At 45.0% G+C, this 27,941-nt stretch overlaps 1 protein-coding gene across 2 annotated transcripts in view; it reads left to right on the forward strand.

Moving 5' to 3' along the window:
• Positions 1–27,941, forward strand: part of LOC117360019 — a 109,858-nt gene that overhangs the window by 17,334 nt on the left and 64,583 nt on the right. For both annotated transcript variants that reach the window (XM_033943562.1, XM_033943563.1), the window contains exons 6-7: positions 17,938–17,992; positions 22,534–22,598. In XM_033943562.1, the coding sequence (XP_033799453.1) occupies positions 17,938–17,992; positions 22,534–22,598 (120 nt within the window). The remainder of the gene's footprint in view (positions 1–17,937; positions 17,993–22,533; positions 22,599–27,941) is intronic.

A 27,941-nucleotide genomic window follows, 5' to 3' on the forward strand; every position in this document is an offset into this window, starting at 1 on the left:
CCGGTACCGTGTCTATGAGGTCAGGTAAGTCGGCATGCAAATCCCGACACCTGGAACCCTCCACACCGGAATCTCGAGACCGCAGTTTTCAGGTTCGGGATCCTGATCTGTGGGGTGACTCAGAGGACCCTCTTCTCTCTGAAGGGGAATGTTCATCTGGTGATGAGGATCCTTCTGCTTTAGACCCATCCTCTAAACCAGATGTAACCTCTTTCTCATCTTTTTTAAAAGAGATGTGTGACTCTCTCTCTATTCCCTTGGAGGCTGAGTCAAAGAAATCCAAAGCTTTTCTTGATGCACTGGATTTTGACCAACCTCCAAGGGAATATCTCAAATTACCTCTCCATGACATCTTGAGAGAGACGTTTTACAAGAATTTAGAGACACCTTTGACCATCCCTGGAGCCCCCCGCAAGTTAGACTCCTTATATAAAGTCATCCCATTTCCTGGGTTTGACAAACCACAGCTCCCACATGAGTCTCTATTAGTGGAATCCACTCTAAAGAAATCCACGGGAGCTAGTGTATACGCCTCAGTCCCTCCTGGCAGAGAAGGTAAAGCCATGGACAAATTTGGCAAGAGGTTGTACCAGAATGCGATGTTAGCCAACAGGTCAGGGAATTACGCTTTCCACTTCTCATTCTATCTCAAGCATCTCATACAAAATCTGACTGCTTTTGAGAAGTACCTCCCTGACCGTAAAAAATCTGCCTTTCGCCAAACTTCTTCATCGCTCTTACAACTTCGAAAGTTCATGGTCAGGTCGATCTATGACACCTTTGAGCTGACCTCTCGGGCCACAGCTATGTCGGTGGCCATGCGCCGACTGGCATGGCTCAGAGTGTCAGAACTTGATGTCAATCATCAGGATCGACTGGCTAATGCACCTTGCCTGGGGGATGAGCTGTTTGGAGAATCCATGGACTCCACTACTCAAAAGCTTTCGGCTCATGAAACTAGGTGGGATACTCTCCTCAAAACAAAAAAGAAGACCCCACCTACCAGGCCTTTTCGTCAGCAATCGGCCTACCAGCGTCGATTTGTGGCTCGTCCTTTGCCACCGGCAGCTCAACAACCCAGGCGTCAGAGGCAACAACAAAGGCAAAACACTAGACCTGCACAGCAGCAACAACAGGTGAAGCCTCCTCCTCCACAAAAACCTTCACAACCCTTTTGACTTGGTTCTCCAGGACATAGCCAGTATCCCTCCATCTGCCCATCTTCCGCTGCCTATAGGAGGACGCCTTACTCATTTCATAAGCCGTTGGGAAACCATCACCTCGGACCAGTGGGTCCTCAACATAATCCGCCACGGCTACTCTCTCAACTTTCAGACTCTACCTGCCCAAGGTCTACCAAAAGAGTCTGCTTTGAACACTCCTCAGTCTTCCCTCCTTCTTCAAGAGGTTCAATCCCTCCTCCTTCTGAACGCCATAGAGGAAGTTCCTCTAGATCAAAAGGGGCAAGGATTCTACTCCCATTATTTTCTAGTTCCCAAAAAGACAGGAGATCTCAGACCCATCCTAGATCTTCGCGATCTCAACAAATGCTTGGTCAAAGAGAAATTCAGAATGCTTTCTCTGGCCACTCTTTACCCTCTTCTCAATCAAGGCGACTGGCTATGTTCCCTCGATCTCAAAGAAGCATACACTCGTATACCGGTCAATCTGGCCTCCAGACAGTACCTACGCTTCATGATCAATCGTTGTCATTACCAATACAAGGTGCTACCCTTCGGTCTTGCCTCCTCTCCAAGAGTGTTCACCAAATGTCTGATTGTGGTGGCTGCCTTTCTACGCTCTCACCACCTTCAGGTCTTTCCTTACCTGGACAACTGGTTAATCAAGGCCAATTCATCTCAGACTGTTCTCCTGGCCACCAACCAAACCATCCTGTTTCTTCAACTTCTGGGGTTCGAGATCAATCTACCCAAATCTCATCTCATCCCCACTCAGAGACTTCAATTCATCGGAGCTGTCTTGGACACAGTCCTCATGAGAGCGTTCCTGCCATCCAACCGTCTTCAAACGCTTCAATCTCTATGTCAGCAGGTGCTTCCACAACGTTCCATCTCTGCCAAGCAAATGATGATACTCTTGGGTCACATGGCCTCCACAGTTCATGTCACAGCCTTCGCACGTCTTCACCTGCGCACTCCTCAAAGGACCCTAACTACCCAGTGGTCCCAAGCGATGGATCCTTGCTCACGTCACATATCTGTGACATCATCTCTTCGTCAGTCTCTACAATATATCCTCAAATGGTTGATATCCTCAAATCTCTCCAGAGGTCTTCTCTTCCATCTACCTCCTCATCAACTTATCATCAGCACCGATGCCTCCCCTTATGCCTGGGGAGCTCATTTGAACGAGTTCCAAACTCAAGGACTTTGGACAGCTCAGGAAATGAAGCATCACATCAATTTCCTGGAACTCAGAGCGATGTTTTATGCCCTCAAGGCCTTCCAACATCTTCTCTTTCCTCAAGTCCTCCTGCTGTGCACAGACAATCAAGTTGCGATGTACTACATCAACAAACAGGGTGGGACAGGCTCTCGCCTATTGTGCCAGGAAGCCCAGAAGATCTGGACTTGGGCCATAGATCACCATCTATTCCTGAAAGCTATCTACATTCAGGGAGAAAAGAATTCCTTAGCGGACAAGCTCAGCAGAATTCTCCAGCCTCACGAGTGGGCACTCGATCCTTTCACTCTACAGTCCATCTTCGCTCAATGGGGCACTCCTCAGATAGACCTTTTTGCAGCTCCTCACAATCACCAGCTGCCCCTTTTTTGCTCCAGACTCTACTCTCCTCACCGTCTGGCAGCGGATGCATTTCTCCTCGACTGGTCCAATCTGTTCCTGTACGCTTTCCCTCCTCTGCCTCTCATGTTGAGAACCTTGTTCAAGCTCAAGAGGGAACGAGCCACCATGATTCTGATTGCTCCGAGGTGGCCCAGGCAACATTGGTTCTCCCTTCTACTTCAACTCAGTTCCAGGGAACCTTTTCTTCTTCCACTGTTTCCTTCTCTGCTTACACAGCATCAGGAGACCCTTCTACATCCCAACCTCCAGTCTCTGCACCTGACAGCTTGGTATCTCTCGGGCTGACTTCTCATGATACTCTTTTGTCTCAGCCCGTTCGTTCCATTCTAGATGCCTCCAGGAAACCAGCCACTCTGCAATGTTACCATCAGAAGTGGACACTATTTTCTTCCTGGTGTCTTCTTCATCATCTTGATCCCACTTCCCTGGCAGTGGAGACATTGTTGGATTATCTGCTTTCTTTGTCTTACTCTGGCCTTAAGTCTACTTCCATCAGAGTCCACCTCAGTGCCATTGCTGCTTTTCATGAGCCGGTTCATGGAAAACTTCTCTCAGCTCATCCCTTGGTGTCCAGGTTCATGCGGGGTCTTTTCAATGTGAAACCACCTCTTAAAGCCCCTCCTGTAATCTGGGATCTCAATGTGGTTCTTTCCGCCTTAATGAAGCCTCCATTTGAACCTTTGGCTACCACTCCTTTCAAGTTTCTCACTTGGAAAGTACTTTTCCTTATTGCTCTTACCTCTGCCAGGAGGGTCAGTGAGCTACATGCACTAGTTGCAGATCCACCTTTTACGGTCTTTCATCATGACAAGGTGGTTCTGCGTACACATCCAAAGTTTCTCCCTAAGGTTGTCTCTGAATTCCATCTCAACCAATCCATTGTTCTGCCTGTCTTCTTTCCGAAACCTCACTCTCATTCTGGTGAACAGGCTCTGCATACTTTGGACTGTAAGAGGGCTCTAGCTTACTATCTAGAGCGTACGAAACCCCACAGATCAGCTCCCCAACTCTTTCTGTCCTTTGATCCGAATAAATTGGGACGTCCTGTTTCTAAACGTACGTTATCTAATTGGCTGGCAGCGTGCATTTCATTCTGTTATGCTCAGACCGGACTGACACTGGAAGGTTCTGTCACGGCCCATAGAGTTAGAGCTATGGCAGCATCTGTAGCTTTCCTCCGTTCCACTCCTATTGAGGAAATATGCAAGGCTGCTACTTGGTCCTCAGTTCATACTTTTACATCTCATTATTGTCTGGATGCATTCTCCAGACGGGATGGACACTTCGGCCAATCTGTTTTGCAAAATTTGTTTTCCTAATGGCCAACCTTCCCTCCATCCCTCTTTTTGTTAGCTTGGAGGTCACCCATCAGTCAAGAATATGCTGCCTGCTTGTCCTGGGATAAAGCACAGTTACTTACCGTAACAGGTGTTATCCAGGGACAGCAGGCAGATATTCTTGCGTCCCACCCACCTCCCCGGGTTGGCTTCTTAGCTGGCTTATCCTAACTGGGGACCGCGCGCCTCTGTCGGGCGGGAAGGCACTCGCGCGTGCGCGGTGCAGCCTGCTAGAACTTTCCAAGTTCTTAGAGTGCAATCACTCTAAAATTGTCCATACCGGGGCTCCGTCGGTACCGTCACCCATCAGTCAAGAATATCTGCCTGCTGTCCCTGGATAACACCTATTACGGTAAGTAACTGTGCTCTATGGATTGTTGAGGGTTTTTTTAGGTTTTCCAAGCACCCCTTACATTTGTGTTAGATTGTGAAATGTGTGTTAGATTGGTAAATGTTTTTCAGGCCCCTTTAAAATGGATTCTATTCTGTTTCATAACATCCCTGACAGAGTATATCAACCTCAGGGCGATAGTTAGGTTATCGTTTACTTATGGTACCTGATAGCCCAAATGTTTGTTAATATTTGGTTTGTTAGCACAGTCGCCCACCTCCCCATTTTTCATTTGGAACACAATCTTTTTTTAGTATTATTACACATATAATCCTTTTAGCAATAAGTTTTGAGTTTTTATTTTTAGTATAGTTGGGTTTTTTTTAATGCTCGTCTGTTGTTTTTAACCCTCTTATGGTAGTTCATATCGTTTGACTCAAGAACATCTCAAATACGTCGTCCTCGTATTTAATTTCTTTATTTTTTTCTTTTGTTTTATTTTCCTTGCCGATATGTTGTCCGGTTTAGCATCTGTATTGTAAGGCTTAAGTTTCAGCATAGGTCCCAAGGCTTGCAGCCATTCGGGGTGCATCCTTAGTTTCACCTTTTCCATTGGTCATGACTCAACTTTCCCCATAATGGAAACTCTGAGCTTGTATTCACACACCATATTTTCTTCATTCACAGGTCATTTAGATCTTACTAAGGCACGTGGCCTTGCTTGTTTGTTGGGTTTTTTGGTTTTTTTTTGCTTCTTCCATATAAATTTACCTTTGTGTTTTGATTTCCTTACACCTCAGTTTATTATTTTATGTTTCTTGTTTTAAGGCTCACTGGTATGTTTTTGTGGGCCATAAAGAAACCATTTGGTATGTATGACAGCTCTATCTCGTGGTCCGCCACACATCTTCAGGAATCGTTCTATTCTATATAATCCCTTTTTACACCTGTTAAACTATGTCAGAGCGCACATACACTCTGAGTATAAACTTTCACCTTTATGCACATGGAAGTTACATCACACAATTGTCGTTTTTTCAATCTCGCATGTCATTACCAATAAATATATCACAAGTTTAAGCTACACCATCTATCACATCACATCATACTACACCAGTTTTTATGTCTGTCTCCATCTTCACTCATCTCATGCTTTCATTGAACCTTGACATCATCATATAGAGTAACACTGCTCCATATTTCACTATAAGGACCCCTGAGGAAAATATGTTAATTGAAACACGGACCGTGTTTGGTCCTTGTTCCTTTATTACAAAGGTGAACCACATTAAAACAAGCTTTATTGTTTGAAGTAAGACATGGCATTTACATACATCGTCTCTGCAGTATTTCCCTTTGTTTTTCAGAATTATTGGCTTGCATGTATGGCATTAGAAAGTGAGCAAGAAATTTTCAAACAGCCATTGGGACGGGTTTCTATTACCTCTTGTTCTTCAGTACTATATCAAAGAGCCTCTATCCTTGATACAGCAGATGGGTAGTGTCCCCATGGCCGTGCACCATCTGCAGAAGGAATCCACTCCAGATTTTTTTTCTGTGCCTCTGCTGTACTTCTTTGAGAACATAAGAATAGCCTTACTGAGTCAGACCAATGGTTCATCAAGCCCAGTAGCCCGTTCTCACAGTAGTCAATCTAGGTCCCTAGTACCTGGCCAAAATCCAAGGAGTAGCAACATTCCATGCTACCAATCTAGGGCAAGCAGTGGCTTCCCCCATGTTTTTTTCAATAACAAACTATGGACTTTTCTTCCAGGAAATTGTCCAAACCCTTCTTAAAACCAGCTATGCTATCCGCTCTTACCACAACCTCTGCCAATGCATTTCAGAGCTTAACTATTCTCTGAATGAAAAAATATTTCCTCCAATTGGTTTTAAAAGTATTTCCTGTAACTTCGAGTGTCCCCCTAGTCTTTGTAATTTTTGAAGGAGCAAAAAATCGATCCACTTGTACCCGCTCTACTCCACTCATAATTTTATAGACTTCAATCATATCTCCCCTCAGCTGTCTCTTTTCCAAGCTGAAGAGCCAAAACACTTTTAGTCTTTCCTCATATGAGAGGAGTTCCATCCCCTTTTATCATCTTAGTCGCTCTTCTTTGAACCTTTTCTAATGCCGCTAGGTCTTTCGTGAGATAAGGAGACCAGAATTGAATGCAATACTCCATACGAGGTCGCACCATGGAGTGATGCAGAGGCATTATAACATTCTTAGTCTTGTTAACCATCCCTTTTTTAATAATTCTTAGCATCCTGTTTGCTTTTTTGGCCGCTGCTGCACATTGGATGGAAGGTTTCATCGTATTGTCTACAATGACATCCAGATCCTTTTCTTGGGCGCTAACCCCCCAGGTGGATCCTATCATCCGGTAACTGTGATTTGGGTTATTCTTCCCAATGTGCATCACTTTGCATTTGTCCACATTAAAATTAATCTGCCAATTTCCTAAGGCCTGCCTGCAATTTTTCACAATCTGCTTGTGTTTTAACCTCTTTGAAAAGTTTAGTGTCATCTGCAAATTTAATCACCTCACTCACCATTCCAATTTCCGGATCATTTATAAATAAGTTAAATAACACCGGTCCCAGTACAGACCCCTGCGGCACTCCACTGTTTACTCTCCTCCATTGAGAAAAATGACCATTTAACCCTACCCTCTGTTTTCTATCCGATACCCAATTCCTAATCCACAACTAAACTTTGCCACCTATCCCATGACTCTTTAATTTTCTCAGGAACCTTTCGTGAGGAACTTTATTAAAAGCTTTCTGAAAATCTAGATGTGCTGCATCAACTGGCTTGCATGTTTATTCACATCTTCAAAGAAGTCAAGCAAATTTGTGAGGCAAGATCTCCCTCTGCTGCATCCATGCTGACTATCTCATTAAATTATGTTTGTTTACGTGTTCCACAATTTTATTTTTATATAAATGTTTCCACCATTTTGCCTGGCACTGAAGTGAGTCTTACCGGTCTGTAATTTCCTGGATCTTCTCTGGAACCCTTTTTAAAAATCAGTGTAACATTGGGCACCCTCCAATCTTCAGGTACTACAGATGATTTTAGCGATCATTAACAGCAGGTTAGCAGGTCAATTTGGCTTAGTACATCCAGATTCATTGAGATTTCTTTCAGTTCCTCTGCATCCTTAGCTCCGTCTACAGTTTTTCCCTTCGGCACACATGCCTGCAGTAGTGTACTGCTTTTGCTCTCCACAATTTATTTTATTCGGTATATTTTTTGTCCCTTTTTCAAGGTTTCTGTTGCTCAGAGCGATTATTCAGCTCTGCCTGTATTTAAGATTTCACAGACTTCGGTCTGCAGCTGACAGGCCAATACCTGGTGGTACCTGTCAGCCAGCCTGCATTTACTTCATAGGAGCTCAGGGCCATACCCATCTTTCTCCTTCTGCCGAACGAGGGTTCGAGCACAGGGTATTTGGCATCTGTTGGAGACTCTGGTATCTCGCAGGTTGCCGGCTGCATCTTCTCACCTTCGCCCGTCCCTGAGCGTGTCTGTTGGTCTGCAGGGGTGAAGGTATATTCAGGCATAAGGTCTGCCTGGCAGTCCAAAGATCAACAAGCGGTGGTGGTCTTAGACAGAGATGCATACATACAAGAAGCTAACCAAATTCTGTGGTGGGGTCAAAATCTGCTAACTCCCAATAATATTCTCTATCAGACAATTGGCGGTTTTCCTTTCTGTCATCTGTGCACCAGTACTCCCACCAACTCCGGGCCAGCAAAAAGGCTTTAGGAATGCTCCGCAACTATTAGCATTCAGTGAATATTTGTGGGCTTCAATTGGAGCTCAGTGCTTAAGCTCCCATCTTACCTTCCTTTTTGCCAAAGACGGTTTCAGCATTTCACATCAACCAGGAAGTCAGGCTACCAGCCTTTCAATCTATGAGTTCTAAGAAGAAAGACAAGCTTTGATATACCGTTGTATTGTTTTCTATGCTGCTTTGTCTGCATTGTGTTTTGCCTTTGTTTCATTAAAAATTTTTTTTTTTTTTTAAGTTGCTGGATGTCCACAGAGTTCTCTTGCATTACCTGAAAGTGACGAGAGTTTCATTTATCGGACCATCTCTTTGTCATAATCAAGAAGGACATGGAGGTACTTGAGAGGGTCCAGAAAAGAGCAACTAAGCTAATAAAGGGCATGGAGGACCTCTCATATACTGACAGACTGAAAAAGCTAGGGCTTTTCTCCCTGGAAAAGCGGAGACTTAGAGGAGACATGATAGAAACCTTCAAGATCATGAAGGGCATAGAAAAAATAGACAGGGACAGATTTTTCAAATTAAGGGGATCAATAAGTACAAGGGGGCACTCAGAGAAATTGAAAGGGGAGAGGTTTAGAACAAACGCCAGGAAGTTCTTTTTCACACAGAGGGTGGTGGATACATGAAACGCGCTACCAGAGGATATGATAAACAGGAGCACGCTACAGGAGTTCAAAGAAGCTTTGGATAGGTACTTGGAAGACAAAGGGATTGAGGGGTACAGATAAGAGTAGAGGTAGATTATAGGGATGGGATTAGAGGTAAGTTACAAAATTATCAGGGACCACTGTTCAGGCACTAGGCCTGATGGGCCGCCGCGGGAGCGGACCGCTGAGCAAGATAGACCTCTGGTCTGACTCAGCGGGGGCAACTTCTTATGTTCTTAAAGAGTCAACCCGAGGCAGACCAGCCTCCAAGGCCACCATTCCCCGGTGAATTCAGACAGTGATCTCTGCCTACATTGTCTGCAGCAAACAACTGCCAATGTCATTGAAAGCACATTTGACCAGAGTAGCCTCCTCTTGGGCAGAATTGAAGGTGCTACCTTCAGAAGAGATATGTAGGTCTGCGACATGGTCCTCCCTACACACTTTAACTAAATTCTATAGGGCATATGTGGCAACACAAGAGGATTCCACTTTTGGATCCTCAGTACAAAAATAGGCTTATCTCTCCCACCCGGGACATTGGGGATTGCTTAGGTACATCCCTAAGATTCAGCATAGCATTCAAGAGATTAAGTTCTTACCTTGATAATATCTTTTCCAATAGATAGAAATGGTATGCGAACCCCCCTCCCCCCCACCCAATAATTCCTAATGCATCTGTTTCTGCCTTATGCTTCATGATCCTCTCCATAGCTAAGATTTCTCTGCCAGTTGGACCACAGGTTCAGAATCAGTTTGTAAATAGAATCTAAAGAGATAATTGAGCTCCACTAATATTCAAGCTGTTGCTTTTATGTGATGTGTTTTACTGTTCAGTGGTAATGTTCGTTCATTTAGATATTACAGTTTCATTATTGACTGTTATAACATTATTTGAGCAGATCAGAACCTTGTCCCTCCTTCTCTTGTCTTTTATTCTAGAGCTCTTGTATGCTTTGGAACGAACTAAAGGGGGCAGCAGACTCCTGGGAGAAGGAGGAGGTTTTAAAAGCTGTGATTGACATCTTTCTGTTCCTGTTCATCTTTGTCCTTGAATTGTTCTTTCCCCTTGGTCTGTTTTAGATTAAATTATACTTTTACTGGTGTATTATTATGTCATGTTTGTACACCGCCTAGAAGTCTCGAGTAGGTGGTATAGTAAATTTTAAATAAACTTGAAACTATGATCACGAAAATGGACAAAGTACCCTATGGTTCAGCATTCCATTCCTATTTCTGTATGTAAGGCTGGAAAAGATATTACAGTATCAAGGTAAGAACCTAATCTCTTTTTCACTTTCAGTTCCTACTCAAAGGCTCTAGTTCAGGGGTGTCCAACCTGCGGTCCCGTGAAGTATTATCCCAGGACAAGCAGGCAGCATATTCTTAACGCATGGGTGATGTCACCGACGGAGCCCCGGTACGGACACTTTTAACTAGAAAGTTCTAGTTGGCCGCACCGCGCATGCGCGAGTGCCTTCCCGCCTGACGGAGGAGTGCGTGGTCCCCAGTTTCTTCGTTTCCGCGGAGCAAAGAAGTCGCATGTGTTTCAACGGCTGTTGAAAACTTAGTTCTGCCTTCCCGCTCGCGTATTTTTTTTTCATTTTCTCAGTTTTTTCCTTTCGGATCCCGTTAATTTTCTTAAAAAAAAAAAGAACTCGTCGAGTTTTCTTTATTTTTTCGGGCTGGCCCCGGCGGGGCCTGTTGCCATCATACAGGCCTCCGACTTTGATTTTGCGGAGGCCGTGTTTCCCTTCATGCCCCCTCAACCGGGCTTTAAGAAGTGCCAGCGGTGTGCATGCCCGATCTCTCTTACCGACCCGCACAATTAGTGCCTGCAGTGCTTGGGTCCAGAGCATCGGGCGGACACCTGCACCCGCTGTGCTACGCTTAAAAAGCGCACTTTAAAAAATAGGCAGATCCAGCAAAATATTCTATTCGGTACTGGATCTGCCATAGAATCTGCCGCGACGTCGACAGCACCGCAAAAGTCGACACCGACTACTTCGACTCCACCGGATCCTTCTTCGGGGTCGCTGGCCCCAGGTAAGCCGGCTAAGAAGCCTTCCACTTCCCTTGAGCGCCCTCCTGCCACGGTTGCGACACCGGCAACCCCGGCACCGCATCAACCCCGCAAACGCTCCGCTCCGATATCGGTGAGTGCCTCGTCATCGGCCTCCTCATCACCGGAGCGTAGAGCGGCACCTATGGTACTGAAAAAGAAAAAAGCGGTACCGGTGCCCCCCCTGGACGACCGCATTGCGGCCATACTCCAAACCCAGTTACAGGAGCAGCTGCAGCAACAACTCCAACAACTGTTGCCGGCGTTACTGACACCGCAACTTCCGGTACAGGACCGGTCCGAGCCTCACACCGTTCAATCGGTGTCGACCCCCTCGGTACTGCTCAACACTTCCATGCCGGTCCTCTCGGCTGAGCCACATCTTTCCCAACCTACGGTACAGACCCGCTCTGATGCCGATCCTTCTCGGTACCAGGTACGGCACCGGTCTTCCTCAACTGGTACCGCCTCAGTCCGCTCTGGCAAGTCTCTCTCCAAAACCCGCCATGCCGAGCCCTCCACACCGATGTCCCGCCGTGCGCACCCCGACATCAGGGACCCAGACTTATGGGAAGAATCCCCACACGGTACCGAGGAAGATGCTTCCTCCACGGACGAGGAACCTTCAGTGACTGATACCGTTTCAAAACCTGAACAGTCCTCGTTCACCAAATTCCTCAGGGAGATGTCTGCTGCTCTTTCCATTCCCTTAGAGTCCGACTCTAAGAAGTCACAGGCCTTTCTCGATGCCTTAGACTTTGAGCAACCTCCTAAGGAATTCCTCAGGTTACCCGTACATGACATCGTATGGGAAACTTTTTATAAGAACTGGGAGAACCCCCTCACTGTCCCTGGGGCCCCTCGCAAATTGGATAGCTTGTATCGGGTCATTCCCATCCCAGGGTTTGACAAGCCTCAATTGCCCCATGAATCTCTCCTGGTGGAGTCCACCTTAAAAAAAACTCAGGGCTCCAGTGTCTATGCCTCCACCCTTCCTGGCAGAGAGGGAAAAACTATGGATAAGTTTGGCAAGCGCCTTTTCCAGTATGCAATGCTGGCCAACAGGGCAAATAATTACACCTTTCACTTCTCCTTCTACATGAAGCATCTGGTGCAACAACTCTCCGCCTTACAAAAATACATCTCTGAACGTAAGGTACCTCTTTTTCAACAACAAATTTCCAGTCTGCTCCAACTCCGGAAATTCATGGTGCGCTCCATTTATGACTCATTTGAGCTGACCTCTCGAGCGTCTGCCATGGCTGTTGCCATGCGGCGTCTGGCCTGGCTGAGAGTTTCTGACCTCGACATTAACCACCAAGACCGCCTGGCTAATGCACCTTGTCTTGGTGATGAACTCTTCGGGGAGTCCCTGGACTCAACAACCCAAAAACTCTCGGCTCACGAGACCAGGTGGGACACCCTGGTGAAGCCTAAAAAGAAGACCCCGCCTGCTCGCCCCTACAGACAGCAGTCTTCCTACCAACGCAGGTTCTCGGCCAGACCTCTCAACCCGCCTCAACAGCAGCCTCGCCGACCTCGTCAACAGCATCAAACTCAGGCTCGCTCACAGTCTCACCAACCTGCCAAGCCTCTCCCTCCGTCAAAACCTTCTCAGCTCTTTTGACTTTTTCCTCCAGGGCATAGCCAGTCTCCCACCATCATTGCCTCTTCCTCAGCCTATCGGAGGTCGCCTCCAAATCTTCCTCAGCCGTTGGGAGGTCATCACATCAGACCAATGGGTCCTCAACATCATTCGCCACGGCTACTCTCTCAACTTCCAGACTCTTCCACCAGACAATCCTCCCGTAGAGTCTGCTTCTCACTCCTCCCAAACCCCCCTCCTCCTGAGGGAGGTCCAATCCCTCCTTCTTCTCAATGCCATCAAAGAGGTGCCTCCGGACCAAAGGGGTCAGGGATTCTACTCCCGCTACTTCCTGGTTCCCAAGAAGACAGGAGATCTCCGTCCCATCCTCGATCTCAGGGACCTCAACAAGTGTCTGGTCAAGGAGAAGTTCAGAATGCTCTCCCTTGCCACGCTTTACCCTCTTCTCTCTCAACACGACTGGCTATGTTCCCTGGACCTCAAAGAGGCCTACACTCACATCCCAATCAATCCGACTTCACATCGATACCTACGGTTTCAGATACAGCACCGTCACTATCAGTACAAAGTGCTACCCTTTGGCCTCGCATCATCACCCAGGGTGTTCACCAAGTGCCTTATTGTGGTGGCGGCCTTCCTCAGGTCTCACGACCTCCAGGTGTTCCCCTACTTGGACGATTGGTTGGTGAAAGCGCCTACATCTCCGCTTGTGCTACAAGCCACTCATCACACCATCTCGCTCCTCCATCTACTGGGGTTCGAGATCAACTACCCCAAGTCGCACCTACTTCCCACACAGCGACTTCAGTTCATTGGCGCAGTTCTCGACACCACTCTGATGAGGGCGTTTCTCCCCTCCGACCGACAACGGACCCTGCTCCACCTCTGTCATCAGATGTTCCTTCATCAAACCATCTCAGCTCGGCAGATGATGGTCCTCCTGGGCCACATGGCCTCGACGGTCCATGTCCTTCCTCTGGCACGATTCCACCTCAGAACACCTCAGTGGACTCTAGCCAACCAATGGTCACAGACCACGGATCCTCTTTCTCATCCCATCTCTGTGACATCGTCTCTTCAACAATCTCTTCAAAGGTGGTTGAACTCCTCCAATCTTTCCAGGTGTCTACTCTTTCATCTACCCCCTCACTCCATGATCATAACCACAGATGCCTCCCCCATGCATGGGGAGCTCACCTGGGAGATCTCCGCACTCAGGGACTCTGGACCCATCAGGAGCGTCAACATCACATCAATTTCCTGGAACTCAGGGCCATGTTCTATGCTCTCAAGGCCTTCCAGCACCTTCTCTACCCTCAGGTTCTTCTCCTGTGCACAGACAACCAAGTCGCCATGTACTACATAAACAAGCAAGGCGGCACCGGATCTCCCCTCCTCTGTCAGGAGGCCATCCACATTTGGACCTGGGCCACGGACCACAGTCTCTTCCTCAAGGCTGTCTATATCCAGGGCGAACAGAACTCCCTGGCCGACAATCTCAGCCGCATCCTTCAACCTCACGAGTGGACTCTGGATCCTCCCACACTCCGCTCCATCTTTGCTCGATGGGGCACTCCTCAAGTGGACCTCTTTGCAGCTCCTCACAACCATCAGCTACCCCAGTTCTGTTCCAGACTCTTCTCTCCTCATCGTCTGGCCCCGGATGCATTCCTGCTCGACTGGACGGATCGGTTCCTCTATGCCTTTCCTCCACTGCCGCTGATGTTGCGGACGTTATTCAAACTACGCAGGGACAGAGCCACCGTGATTCTCATCGCTCCTCGGTGGCCTCGCCAACACTGGTTCTCCCTCCTGCTTCAGCTCAGCTCCAGGGAGCCCATTCCTCTTCCTGTGTTTCCTACTCTACTTACACAGCAGCATCAGTCTCTACTACATCCCAATCTGTCTTCGCTCCACCTGACAGCTTGGTTTCTCTCGGGCTGACCTCTCCAGAGAATCTGTCTCAGCCTGTCCGTCGCATTCTGGATGCCTCCAGGAAACCAGCCACCCTCCAATGTTACCATCAGAAGTGGACCAGGTTCTCCTCTTGGTGTCTACTGCATCACCACGATCCCACCTCATTGGCGGTGGAAACTGTACTGGACTATTTGCTCTCTCTATCCGATGCTGGCCTCAAGTCCACCTCAATCAGAGTCCATCTCAGTGCCATCACTGCGTTTCATGAGCCTATCCTCGGAAAACCTCTTACGGCTCAACCCCTGGTTTCCCGGTTCATGAGAGGCCTCTTCAATGTCAAACTACCTCTGAAGCCTCCTCAAGTCGTCTGGGACCTGAATGTGGTTTTATCAGCCCTCATGAAACCTCCGTTTGAGCCTCTTGCCACTACTTCACTCAAATTTCTGACATGGAAGGTGCTTTTCCTCATTGCCATCACCTCTGCCAGGAGGGTTAGTGAGCTGCATGCACTGGTTGCCGACCCACCTTTCACTGTTTTTCACCATGACAAGGTGGTTCTGCGTACCCATCCTAAATTCCTTCCCAAGGTGGTCTTGGACTTCCACCTCAACCAATCCATTGTGTTGCCTGTCTTTTTCCCTAAGCCCCATTCTCATCCTGGGGAACAGGCGTTACACACGCTGGACTGTAAGCGCGCCCTTGCATACTACCTTGACCGTACCAGGGCCCACCGCTCGTCACCTCAGCTCTTTTTGTCCTTCGACCCTAACCGTCTAGGTCGTCCTGTCTCTAAACGGACGCTTTCCAACTGGCTTGCTGCTTGCATTGCGTTCTGTTATGCTTGGGCCGGTCGCTCACTGGAAGGTGCTGTCACGGCCCACAGGGTCAGAGCTATGGCTGCTTCTGTGGCTTTCCTCCGCTCCACGCCCATCGAGGAGATCTGCAGGTCCTCAGTTCACACGTTCACTACCCACTACTGTCTGGATGCCTTCTCCAGACGGGATGGACACTTCGGCCAATCTGTGTTACAAAATTTATTTTCCTAATGGCCAACCATCCCTCCTCCCTCTCTGTTAGCTTGGAGGTCACCCATGCGTTAAGAGTATGCTGCCTGCTTGTCCTGGGATAAAGCACAGTTACTTACCGTAACAGGTGTTATCCAGGGACAGCAGGCAGATATTCTTATGTCCCACCCACCTCCCCGGGTTGGCTTCTTAGCTGGCTTATCTTAACTGGGGACCACGCACTCCTCCGTCGGGCGGGAAGGCACTCGCGCATGCGCGGTGCGGCCAACTAGAACTTTCTAGTTAAAAGTGTCCGTACCGGGGCTCCATCGGTGACGTCACCCATGCGTTAAGAATATCTGCCTGCTGTCCCTGGATAACACCTATTACGGTAAATAACTGTGCTTTTTGTGTGGCCCCAGTCAAGGGCGATACAGTGTTTTCCTCTGCTTCCCCTGGGTGTTTACCGTCTTGCTGGCTCCCTCCTCTATTTTGCTGCAGCATTTGTGTGTTTGTACGGCCCAGAAACATTTTTTTTCGTCCAATGCGTCCCAGGGAAGCCAAAAGGTTGGATACCCCTGCTCTAGTTCATCAGTTATGTTTATAATTGGGTGTTCTAGGTATAACTCAGGACAAACTCATATTGCAATAGATTCTTTTTATTTGGTAGTTTCATTAAAAAAGAATGAAATGGTATGGTGGCTGTGTTAGTCCATTTTCCAAGGTAATATATAGAAATAAAACAAAGGAAATAATGCACTGCCTTTTTTAATGGACTAACTAAATACATTTTATGATGCGCTTTCGAAAGTGACCCTTCAGATCAGAAACAGTTTAGTTTATTTGCTTATAATCCACTTTTACCAAAGTGGAATACAAAAAAAAACCATGCACAATAAAATCAACAAACATATACAAAAAAAATACACAATCAAAAAATACATATCTCATAAAACATATGATAACATCATCACAGCAGATTATAATACCATCTTAAATAACTTCACCCTAAGAACTTCAGTACAACAATGTCATATTTTCTCCTTTAAGATATCACTATCACTCTGGATACTTCATTTAATAAAAGTGCCACTTCAATAGTTTTTTTGAACATAAAAATAGTCTTACACATAACCAACAATTGGAAAAATCACAGAAACCTTAGTTATACATTTTGGTGGAATACATTATGCCATATATTTAAAATGGAACGAGCAATAGAAGTACAAAGAGGGACATATACTAAATTTATAAAAATATGGGGGCCATTGGCAAAATATTGTAGTGAATAGTCATCACTTCTTCTCTTCTCCTTTTCGTTTTCTTTTTTAGCACACTAAAGGGGTAGATGGTAGGGGGGTTATTGATTTTACTAGATGTTTATATGGCAGATATCAAAGTGCTAGTTTGGAATAATTTGTTGTAATATATTCTTTTGTGCATTTGTTTAATTTGAAAACGAATAAAGAATTATAAAAAACAAAACAAAACATAAAAATAGTCTTGCTTCCTAATATAAAATGAAAGTTTATTCCACTCCTCAGGCCCTGAACAGGAAAAAAAAACCCTGATCTAACTGACTGTAGTTTTAAACTCTTTCCTCGTTGGTATTGCCAAATTATTTTGAGTGGCAGAGCGCAATTTTGGAAGCAAAGTGTATATGGTAACACAATTCATAAGGTATTCAGATGCCAAACCTTTCATACTGTGGTAAGTTAGTAGCAGTAATTTATACTTGATCCTGAATTCTACCTTCAATCAATAAAGCCTAAAGTAGTATCTGGAAACATGCTCACATTTCTGCTATCTAAACAAGGCCCTAATGATTGAATTTTGGGCTACCTGCAAAGATTGCAGAACTGATGAAGGCACTCCAAGCAGTACAATATTGCAAATGATGGCAAAATAAGCAAATGTTGACAAATATCAGTATATATTTAGGAAAACATGAAAGCATTTCAGGGATAGTTTCACAGGATGAGGGAGGGGTGTGTTGGTGAGCAGGAGACAAGTGGCAAAGCAGTTTTAAATGTGTTTGTAGTGGTGAAGGAAGCCCAGATTTTTAAGTTCTGTCTGGTAGGTGTCAAAATATTTTATCATTTTAATTTCAAAGGTTTTATGTTTTTGGATTGCTATTAAAGTTCCCTTTTAGTATTCTTACCATAAAATCATTGGTGCAGTGGTCAGTTTTTCCAAAGTTATCTGACAGAGGTGACATCCTAGTTGATATTGCAATTTTTAATATGATTTCTATGTAAGTTGATTCTGGTCTTTAGCAACATCATCATAAAATACATTAAGTTAGTCCAATAAAAAAGGTATTGCCTTATTTCCTTTGTTTTTTTTGTTTTATTAAAAAGAATGAAAAGGTTGGATTTCCTTTACCATTTAGTTTGTTTTTCAGGTGAGCAATGAGGAAAGTATTTCAGATATGGCCAATAAAACATACACCTTGATAGGTAAGATAAGTACATGAAAACCATATCTACCCATGCTATTAGTCAACAAATTTATGTTTAGGTAAAGCTTCTGTCCCAAAAGTGGTTTTCTGCCTAAAGATGAGGTCTAATAACCCAAACACCTTAAGACCAGAGTAAATTATAAATGTGTTCTTCCTGACAGAAGAGTGCTGGTGAGCATTGACCAAGAGGGGTGCTTGATTTTATTGCTCCTGACAATACTACAAGAATCTTGTGGTTGTAGAATTCCTGTTGCCATTCTAAGTCTGATCTGCCCTGCTAGTTTCAAAAACTGGCTAGTAAGAATATAAAGTTGGATGTCAGATATTTGCCACGGCTTATAACTTGGCAGCAAAAAACCTGATCCTAGACCATTTTTGTTAAAAAAAACCTAAGATGTCTGCAGTGTTGGCTATTTTTTAAAAAGTGAGAATTAAAACCCCTTTGATGTATGACAGAGCAAAATTAATGATCCTTCCAGATCTGAACAAACTCACTGTGTAGCAGTGGAAAAGATTTTTTATCTTTATTTCAAGGCACTTGGTTCACAGTTCAGCCAGTACCACCCAGTTAGGATGCAGGTCACTATCCACAATACTATAAAAATGTTTTGAAAACAAAATGGCCTTGCAGACATATTCTTCCCCATCCCATGATATGAGGGTAGTTTGAAAAGTTTGGTTAAAGAAAAATCCAAGTTAAACATATGGAAAAACTGGACATTTACTGGACTTAGTGCACAGCCCTCGATGGAGACTATGTTGAGAAATATAATTGTTTTAAAATATAGTCTCCATCGAGAGCTGTGCACTTAGTCCAGTAAGTGTCCAGTTTTTCCATCCCGTTGGAAAAATAGATTTAACTTGTTTGTTTGTTTTTTTAAGCAAACTTTTCAAACCGCCCTCTTACATTGTTCAGTTCTTGCCTTATGTAACTCTTATTTATCCTTGGACAAGCAGGCAGCATATTCTCACATGTGGGTGATGTCATCCACAGAGCCCAGTACAGACAGTGCTAAAAGTATACTGTCACTTTTAAACATCTGAAGAAGATTCGAGCCAGCCTGCGCGAGTGCCTTCCCGCCTGACATTGGCTCGCAGTTCCTCAGTTCTTCATTTTCCACGGAGTGAAGAAATTGTTTTGGACTCTGTCCAATTGAGTTTCCTTTCCAGTCAACCTACTTTTGGCCTTTTCAACTCATTTCTTTTGTTTTATTTTATACTTAACTTTCTTTTATTCAGTTCTTTTTCAAAAAAGAAATACAGTATTCCCTCGGTTGTTCGAGGTTGGTGGTCCGGTCATTCGTGGTATTTTCTGACCGCAAACCGCCGACAAGGAGAGAGCAGCCGGAGCGCCGCAAGTGCAGGAAATTTCTCACAGTACGCTCCGACCGCCTCTTCCTGCACTAAGTCGGGCCTTATCCAATCAGGAGCTGCTTTGACATGCAGGAATAGTGACAAAATGAAAAGATTAGCCCTTATGTATGACTTTTGAGGACCCAGGTGTCTGTAGTAATGAGAATCTCAACTCCAAAGTCTTGTGCCGCATCTTCTCACTTTGAGGACTCCTCACAACTACAAATTAGGAATTCTTCCTTTTGTATATATTCAGCAAAAACCTTTAACCCCCCCTCCCCCAGCATGTCAATGCCCACTGCCGTTGCTGCCTATGACAGGAGAGATGCCAACTCCCTCCTGCCACCCAAGGGATGTCCCAACCCCAGTCCCCCTGCCCCCGTACCTTTAACGGAGCAGAAGCAATCCTTCCTGCTCCAAAGGCTCCCAAATCCTCACCCACCCACCAACCAAAAAACAGCAGGAGGGATGACAACTCCCTCCTGCCACCCACCGGACTCCCCGTTCTTGGTCCCCTCCCCACCCCTTCCCCATATCTTTAATGCAGCAGGAGAGGGGTGCTCAATCCCTCCTTCTTCACTGCCTCCCACGACGAGTCTGAGGCCTTAGGCCCCACCCCGATGCATCATGTGATGCATGGGGCGAGGCCTAAGGCTCTGATTGGCTCAAGCACTTGGGCTCCTCCCTTGCGGGAGGCATTGGAGCAGGAGAGATTGAGCACCCTTCCTGCTCCGTGAAATGTACAGGGGAAAGGGGAGGGGGCATCCAGTGGGTGGCAGGAGGGAGTCAGCCTCCCTCCTCCCGTTTGTTTTTTTTGGGGGGAGGGGAAGTCGGGAGTGGGACCGATGGCAGGAGAGAGTGGGAACCGTCCTGCCATAGTTTTAAACGGCTGCGGTGGGGCACATTTGGGGGGGGGGGGGTTTGGGGGACGGGACACGCAAAATATCTGCTTGATTTAAAAAAAAAAATTTGAAACCCCGCAGAAGCCCTGACAGCAGGGTGCTTCTCCTGTCACTACTGTAAGGGCTTTCCCCTACTAAATCAGCGATCCATGCAGTTTGTTGGGGGCATGTCACCGATCGCCCCCATTTGCATGAAGATAGTTGGTGAATTGGTCAGCCCGGAGGAGGTGGTTTCAAGTTTAAGTTGGATGCACACCTCCTTGCAAATCACATTGAGGGACACGGGTGATCAGGGTCTCCATCTGGGAGCACCTGGCTTGGCCTCTGCGTGTGCGGGTCGCCGGAATAGATGGACCTAGGGTCTGATCCGGTGAAGGCATTTCTTATGTTCTTATGCCTCCGATCGCCCCCATTTGCATGAAGATAGTTGGTGAATTGGTCGGCCTGCCTTCGATCACCTCCATTTGCTTGAAGATAGTTGGTGAATTGGTTGGCCTGCCTCCGATCGCCCATGGATCGGACACAGATCGAAAGATTAGTGAATCTAGGCCTAAGCCACACAGTTCTTCGCCTCAACTGTTCATCTCTTTTGATCATAACAGGTTGGGTCTGCCTGTAACATAGTAAATGACGGCAGATATAGACCCAAATGGTCCATCCTGTCTATAACCAAACAAACTATTTCCACTTGGGTAGTGACCTTCATTTCCTTTTGCTATGCTCAGGCTGGACTGCAACTCAAGGGTCATGTTACAGCACACAAGGTCCAAACTGGCAGCATTAGTGACTTTTTTGCTCCCCACTCCCATTGAAGATATTTGCAAAGCCGCTACTTGGGTCTTAATTCATACATTTACATCTCGCTACTGTCTAGCATCCTAGTCTAGATGCACTAAGAGGATCGGTAAGACCATGTGAGTCTGCACCAATCTGATTTTTTTTGTCAATTCAGAAAGCGCTATTAATGCACTAAAAAGTTTTCATGCAAATGATTCACACAGATGTTCGTCATAATCCTTGACTCTTCCGTTTGATGATCACTATGAGAGTGACTTACACATGCGCAGAGCCAGCAGGGGAAACCCGCAAAGATGAGAGGCAGGGGAAGCGCTGAAAGCAGCATCCTGCCACTGAAGTGTTCAAGGCAGGAAACTTTTTTTTTTTAAATGGGCACAGATGCTTGGTGCACTACACACGCACAATATCTGTCACATTAAAAAAAGCACCCTCTCCCCGCCGATTGACAGCTCTCCCTAACGAATTGGCGCCACGAACCGGGACCCCTCTCTGCTCCAGCAAAAACGGCAGGAGGGAATACCCACTTCCTCCTGTCAGGGCGATCACTTTTTTAGTGCATCAGGAAGCCATGTTAGAGCATCAATTGCTCTACATTTACATTGTTTTTTAATATTAATCAGCTTATGTGCATGGCCAGATCGGGGAATGAGCGATTGTGCAGAAAACCAGGAGGTGAGCCGTTTTCTACATCAGGTTGGCAAATTTGATCATCGCTAAAACTGTTAAAACAGATTTAGCTACAATCACTGGCTTTAGTGCATCTGGGCTTTATTTCAGACGAGATGGTAGTTTCAGCCAAGCAGTTTTACAGAATTTATTTTTTTCCTATTGGCCAACTCTCCCACTATCCTGTTCAGTAAGCTAGGAAGTCCCACATGTGAGAATATGCTGCCTGCTTGTCCAAGGATAAAGCACAGTTACCATAACACGTGTTATCTGGGGACAGCAGGCAGATATTCTTACACCCCTCCCACTTCCCCTGGTTGACTTCCTACCTTGTTTACGGAACTGAGGTACCGTGAGCCAACATTGGGCGGGAAGGCACTCGCACCTGCATGGTGCGGGCAGTCTCGAAACTTTGTTGAAGCTTAAAGTGACAGTACATTTTAACACTGTCCATACCGAGCTAAGTGGATGACATCACCCACATTTGAGAGTATCTGCCTGCTGTCCCCAGATAACATCTGTTACAGTAAGTAACTGGTTTGTGTGCATATGGGCCTGAGTGATAGAGCACACCTTTTACTTTTCTATTAGTGTCTTAAGTCTGCACATCTGATGATAAAATTGAAAGGTTTGAAAATGCATAATCCTTTCCTCTCTGCTGGAGAAATGAAAATATAGTGCAATGATATTTTTCACAAACAGGATCATGAGCTATTAAGATCATAAGGTATCAAACATATGCTGGCAAGAGAATTCAGGGGAGCAAGGTCTTCTGAAAATATGTAATATAATAATAAATTTTAATTAATTGCAATTCCAGATACAGAATTTAAAGATCTTTGGGTTTCTGGAATAAGCCACAGATCCTCAGTTGGTGTGTCACAGGTAAATACTCTTGCTAAATATTTATATTTATGTTCTCATTTGTATATTTGCCTAGAATTTTTTACCTCTGTACTGTAATACTGCATTTTCTTTACAATTATTATATTGTTTGAGAATTTATTGTAGGTATATTTATGGGTTTACTAATTAGCGTAACATAAACAAGTCACATTTCTCTTAGTTGCTAGGGAAACCATAAACTCCTTATCTCAAGGTTCTATACTCTTTGCCAACTTATACAAAAATAGAGACCAGGGCTTTATGAAAGAGTTTTATTAATGATAAAAAAAATATAATTCATAAGCCAGCAGTAAATAATAACTAATTATTGTTCACACAATGTCTGAATACATACATGAAACTCAGTACATATTATCATACAATACTTACTAAATAAATGAGTAAATAGAACTAATTCTTACACACTAAATAATTCCTTATATAATAATAATTCCTGATTAGCAGCAATCTATTACAGTTTATCACCCAGAGTAATTAACTACTCCTTCCTTAGCAACAGCAGCAGATGAATCCAGAGACCAATGGGATAGCACACATCTACCAGCAGGCAGAGATAGAGAAACTGATTAACAGGTGGTCCTATTGGTTGACAATCCTCCTGTATCTTCAGTATGCTCTATCTTCCAGCAGGTAATGGTCGCTATTCATCTAGCTCCTGAATTCTGGCTGTGACTGGAAAATTATTTTCTCCTGTTGAGGTTTCTCTTCAGTGAGACAGGGGTGTCCGGCTGAATGGTGCTAGCTTTAGGGGTTATACCTGGTGGCCCCCAGGTCCCTGCCTCACCCTCCCTCCAATGATAGAGGGTCTGATTGGGTCTCAAAATTTTTTTTTTTTTTCTTTCTCTTCTCTGTTTAAAAAAATAAGAGACCACAGTTGCTACATTCTGCCCTGTTAGTGCTGCACAACCAGCTCTTACTGGCTTCAACCGGCCCTAACAACAAGCTTGTGAGTATGTATGTGTGTTTTACTGTTGTTTGAATTTCAGGTTCTGTTTGGGAGTCTTAGTACTGTGGATTCGGTCAACGTACGTTTAAGGAATGGATATTTTATTGAGGCTAAGTTTTATGACTAGAAATCCGTGGAGGGAGCCGGAACTTCCCGCTCTTTGCATGCACGCGCTTGGTTTCCTTGTTGGGTTACAGCGCGGCAGTAGCAGTGCGATTTTATGCTCGCACTTGTTCTCATTGTTGGGTTTCAGTTCAGCAGTAGTAGTCCTGTTTATTCTGAGGTTCCTTTTCATCGGTGTTTGTCATGGCTATGTGCAGCTGATTGTGCAGGTGCCGGTTTATGAGATGGGACATGTTTTTTCCGGCGCTGTGGGCCGTTCTTCTGGTTATTCCCCGAGTCTGATTTTCTTTCTATGCAAGCCGCGGCAGGGTAAATTTTGCGGGGCTTGAATCCGACTATGTTTCTAGGAGCGTTGATGTAGCGGCCACGTGTCAGCGAGAATCAGGCGTGCGCTTGGGTCTCCGGCAATGGCGGGAGAGCTGAAGCGTTCCGGGAGTTTGTTTCCAGCTGACTTTGGTCAGGGTATGCCGGGGCTTCTCTCCTTTCTGGTTCAGACTAGTTGTATGTGTTTCACCAGCTTTGGGACAAGCTTGGGCAGGTTTATATGTCTATGTCTGTGTTCCTGCTGTACTCCCTTGAAGGAAGCTGCTTGTTTAATTGGACTCTGGGGTTAACACTCAAGGGATTTACCAGAGAGACTATGACCTGTGCTAGGTCACCCAGTCTCGGTTTGTCTCCGGACTGGGTCGACATACGGCAAATCACAGCACAGTGAGATCAGCAGTAAGATAGTGCCCTGTACTTCACACGGGTATCTCATTGTCTCTCTTGGGGTCTCTGCAGATTAAGCCTTTGTCTGTTGGTAACTGTCCTTCTTATTTGGGCCTCTGTGCTGCGCTGCATGTGTCTAGTAGTGGCATAGGATATATATGCCTAAAGGTAATACAAACAGTTTCCAAGTTCGGGCTGTCTATGGGCATAATGACACTTAGCATCTTCCTGCGGCCAGAACTCTCTTTCTCTATTTCAGAGGGGGCCTGGACTTCAGATTTCCATGCTTATCATGCTGGTTTCTCCTGTAGCCATTTTTTCATGGCACATGCTAGACGGACCCCCCGAACAGACAAGAAGGGCTGTACAGCTCCTTCTAACCAGGAACCAGTTACCTATTCTATCAAACCCGTGGAGGAGCACGCGCTATGTGGCTGTTAGCCTCATCCCTGAAGCTCTCATTAGCGATGTGAGCTTTGTCTGATACTTGTAGATCAATGCCGTTTTGTGTTTTTTTTTTAAACCATCTCTAGCTCCACTTCTTTCTGAAATATGACCTCTGAAACTGAACACAGTATTCTAAATGAGGCCTTGCCAATGACTTGTATAAAAGTCATGATCACTGTTTTCGTATTTAATTTTAACGGGGCTGGCAAATGTAAACATGACACAATTGTACAATATTCAGTTTGTAATAGGAAAATTGCTGGATAGTAGGTAAAATTCTATTTGTGCTTCTTTCAAATTGTGGTTTAGTATTATAAATATTAAAATTGTTATGTTTTGTTTTTTATAATCCATCAGTTTATACTTACACTATTAGAAAAAATTAAAACATGAAATTGAAAAAATAATTTTCACAGAATCCTGCGTTCTCTAGAGACAAGCAGGGGAGATGCAAGTATACTTGTTCATGAAGTCAACTGTTCCTTAGTGTCGATGCCCTCCTTTAGCAATAGTAAGCTTTTTGGTTTACTAGGCAGGGATTCCCACCTTCAGTGGCCCCCCCCTCCCCTTTCCAGCTCAGTTTTTTCTTCAGCCACTCCTCAGGTTGCAACTCTCCCTTTTTTCACTACTAAAAAACAGAAAAAATAATAATAATAATAAAAGGAAGAAGGAAGATCAGAAGATTAGTAACAGCAGGAGTTTATCTACAAAAAAAAAAAAGGAAAAGTGAAGACCAATTCTCTTCACAGTCAAAGGAAAAAATCATCACACAACTCCAAAATGCAGGAGAAATTACATAGAAAGACCTACCCTACCGTCTAAACCAGTAGGACACTAGGACTCCCTCTCACTGTGAGTATCTGAAGCTTACACAGACAGCAGCAGCTTTTTCCATAGCATGGCGCTCAGGGTTATGACTTCTATACAGCCACCAGACACTTTGATGGCTCCCTCCCCCCCAGGATCCTGTTTCGGCACACTGAGGAAGGTAATTTGCCACTCCCTGACTACATCAAACTGGGAGAAAGTGGCCGAGCTCACTGGATCAATGCGTGGCTGAGAACAGTGGAGGCCGCCAGATGCTCCACTTCTTAACCACCGGTCAGCTAAGCACTGACTGGAGGGTCTCACAAGGTCTGCCATTACATCAGGTCACTTATAAACAGAAGGAAAGGCTCATGCAGGCCCAGTTTTGGCCTTGCAGTCCCCTCTTACCATTAGCAGACCTCCTTCATCAACCCAAGGTAAAGTCTACAATCTTCACTAATTTTTTATGGTAAAAGCCATTTTCACAAATGCTTGCAGTCTGAAAAATTAAAATAGGAGAGTTAACATATAGCACTGAATGGTGAGATTGATATAACAAGCATCTCAGAGACCTGGTAGAAGGAGAACAATGGGATACTATGTTACATGGGTACAAATTATGTCACAGTGATAGAGTAGATCAAATTGGAGAGGGGATTGTGCTATATGTTAAAGAGGGAATTGAATCAAACAAAATAAACATTCTGCATGACATAGATAACAGTGTGGAATCCATATGGATAGAAATTCCATGTGTGAAGGGAAGGAATATACAGGTAGGGTTATATTACCATCTCCCAGGACAGAATGAGCTGACAGATGAAGACATTTTCAGAGCTTAGGAAAACTGGCATGTTGGACAACAGTATAATAATGGTTGCTTTCAATTACCAAAATTTATAGGAGAGAGTATGATAAATCACTGAATAATTAACCCTGGACACACTAAATATTCACTGGAACCTCTCTCCCAAGCCTGTCCCAACAGGGACAGAAAGCCAAAGCTCAAACAAAAATAGCAAAGTGGAGAAGAAAACCTCAGTTAGTCTTTATCTGCCATCATGTCTCTGTTTTTATGAAGCAAAATTTAATGCTAAGAAATGCAAGGTCATGCATTTGGTTTCTGAAACCTGGGGGAATGGTACAGTTTAGGGTCTCAAACTTGCGGTGGTCTCAAACTTGCAGCCTGGGAGCCACTTGCGGCCCGCCAGGTACTATTTTGAGGCCCTTGGTATGTTTATCATAATCACAAAAAGTAAAATAAAACAGTTTCTTGATCATATGTCTCTTTACCTACAAATGACAATATTATTATTAAGACTTAGCCAAAGGAAAGATTTTTAAACTATAAAGAGTTTTACCTCATGCAAAATTGTTATTTCTTTAATAAGACATTAACGAGGGATTATTGGGGGAGGGGTTATATTGTGCAAATATATCAGAAAACCGTTTCATTCTATCATTTTTGTATGCATGCACTTTGCTATTCAATCAATATATTTCAATATAATAAGACATTAAGGGTCTCATAATCGAAAGAGAAAAACGTCCAAAAACCGGCCTAAGTCAGCACTTGGACGAACATTTCTCAAAAACGTCCAAGCGCCGAAAATAAAACTGGGTTTTGGACGTATTTCTAAATGACCTAGGCCTTCATAGTGCCGTTCAACGTCCAAAGCTAAATGGGGCATTTCGGAAGGCGTGACTAGCTTAGACTTGGTCGTACAACATGTATAACCGAAATACAGCCCAGGATCGACGGAACTTGGACGTTACCAACCACCCACCCCACCCCCTATAAAAATTTTATTCACAACTTTAAATTTCAGCCTCCAGGCCATCATCACCTGGCATAGGAAAGCCTAGTCGTCCAGCCCAGAGGCAGATTAAGTTGTCTTGGGGGTGGGTTAGGGACCCATAGAGAGGAGGACCCATGCCCATAAGCCCCTGTAATCACTGCATTGATACTTAAACATGTGCACTGCCCTATACTGCCAAAACCCTTTTTTACTGGCATATAAGTGGCTCCTGCAGCCATAAGGGCTATTGGAGTGGTAGATAAGTGGGTCTAGGGCAGGAGTAGGGAACTCCGGTCCTCGAGAGCCGTATTCCAGTCGGGTTTTCAGGATTTCCCCAATGAATATGCATTGAAAGCAGTGCATGCAAATAGATCTCATGCACATTCATTGGGGAAATCCTGAAAACCCAATTGGAATACGGCTCTCGAGGACCGGAGTTCCCTACCCCTGGTCTAGGGGATTCTGGAGGTGGTTTGGGGGCTTACCATG

The sequence above is a fragment of the Geotrypetes seraphini genome, chromosome 4, assembly GCF_902459505.1.
Source record: "Geotrypetes seraphini chromosome 4, aGeoSer1.1, whole genome shotgun sequence".
Taxonomy (NCBI): domain Eukaryota; kingdom Metazoa; phylum Chordata; class Amphibia; order Gymnophiona; family Dermophiidae; genus Geotrypetes; species Geotrypetes seraphini.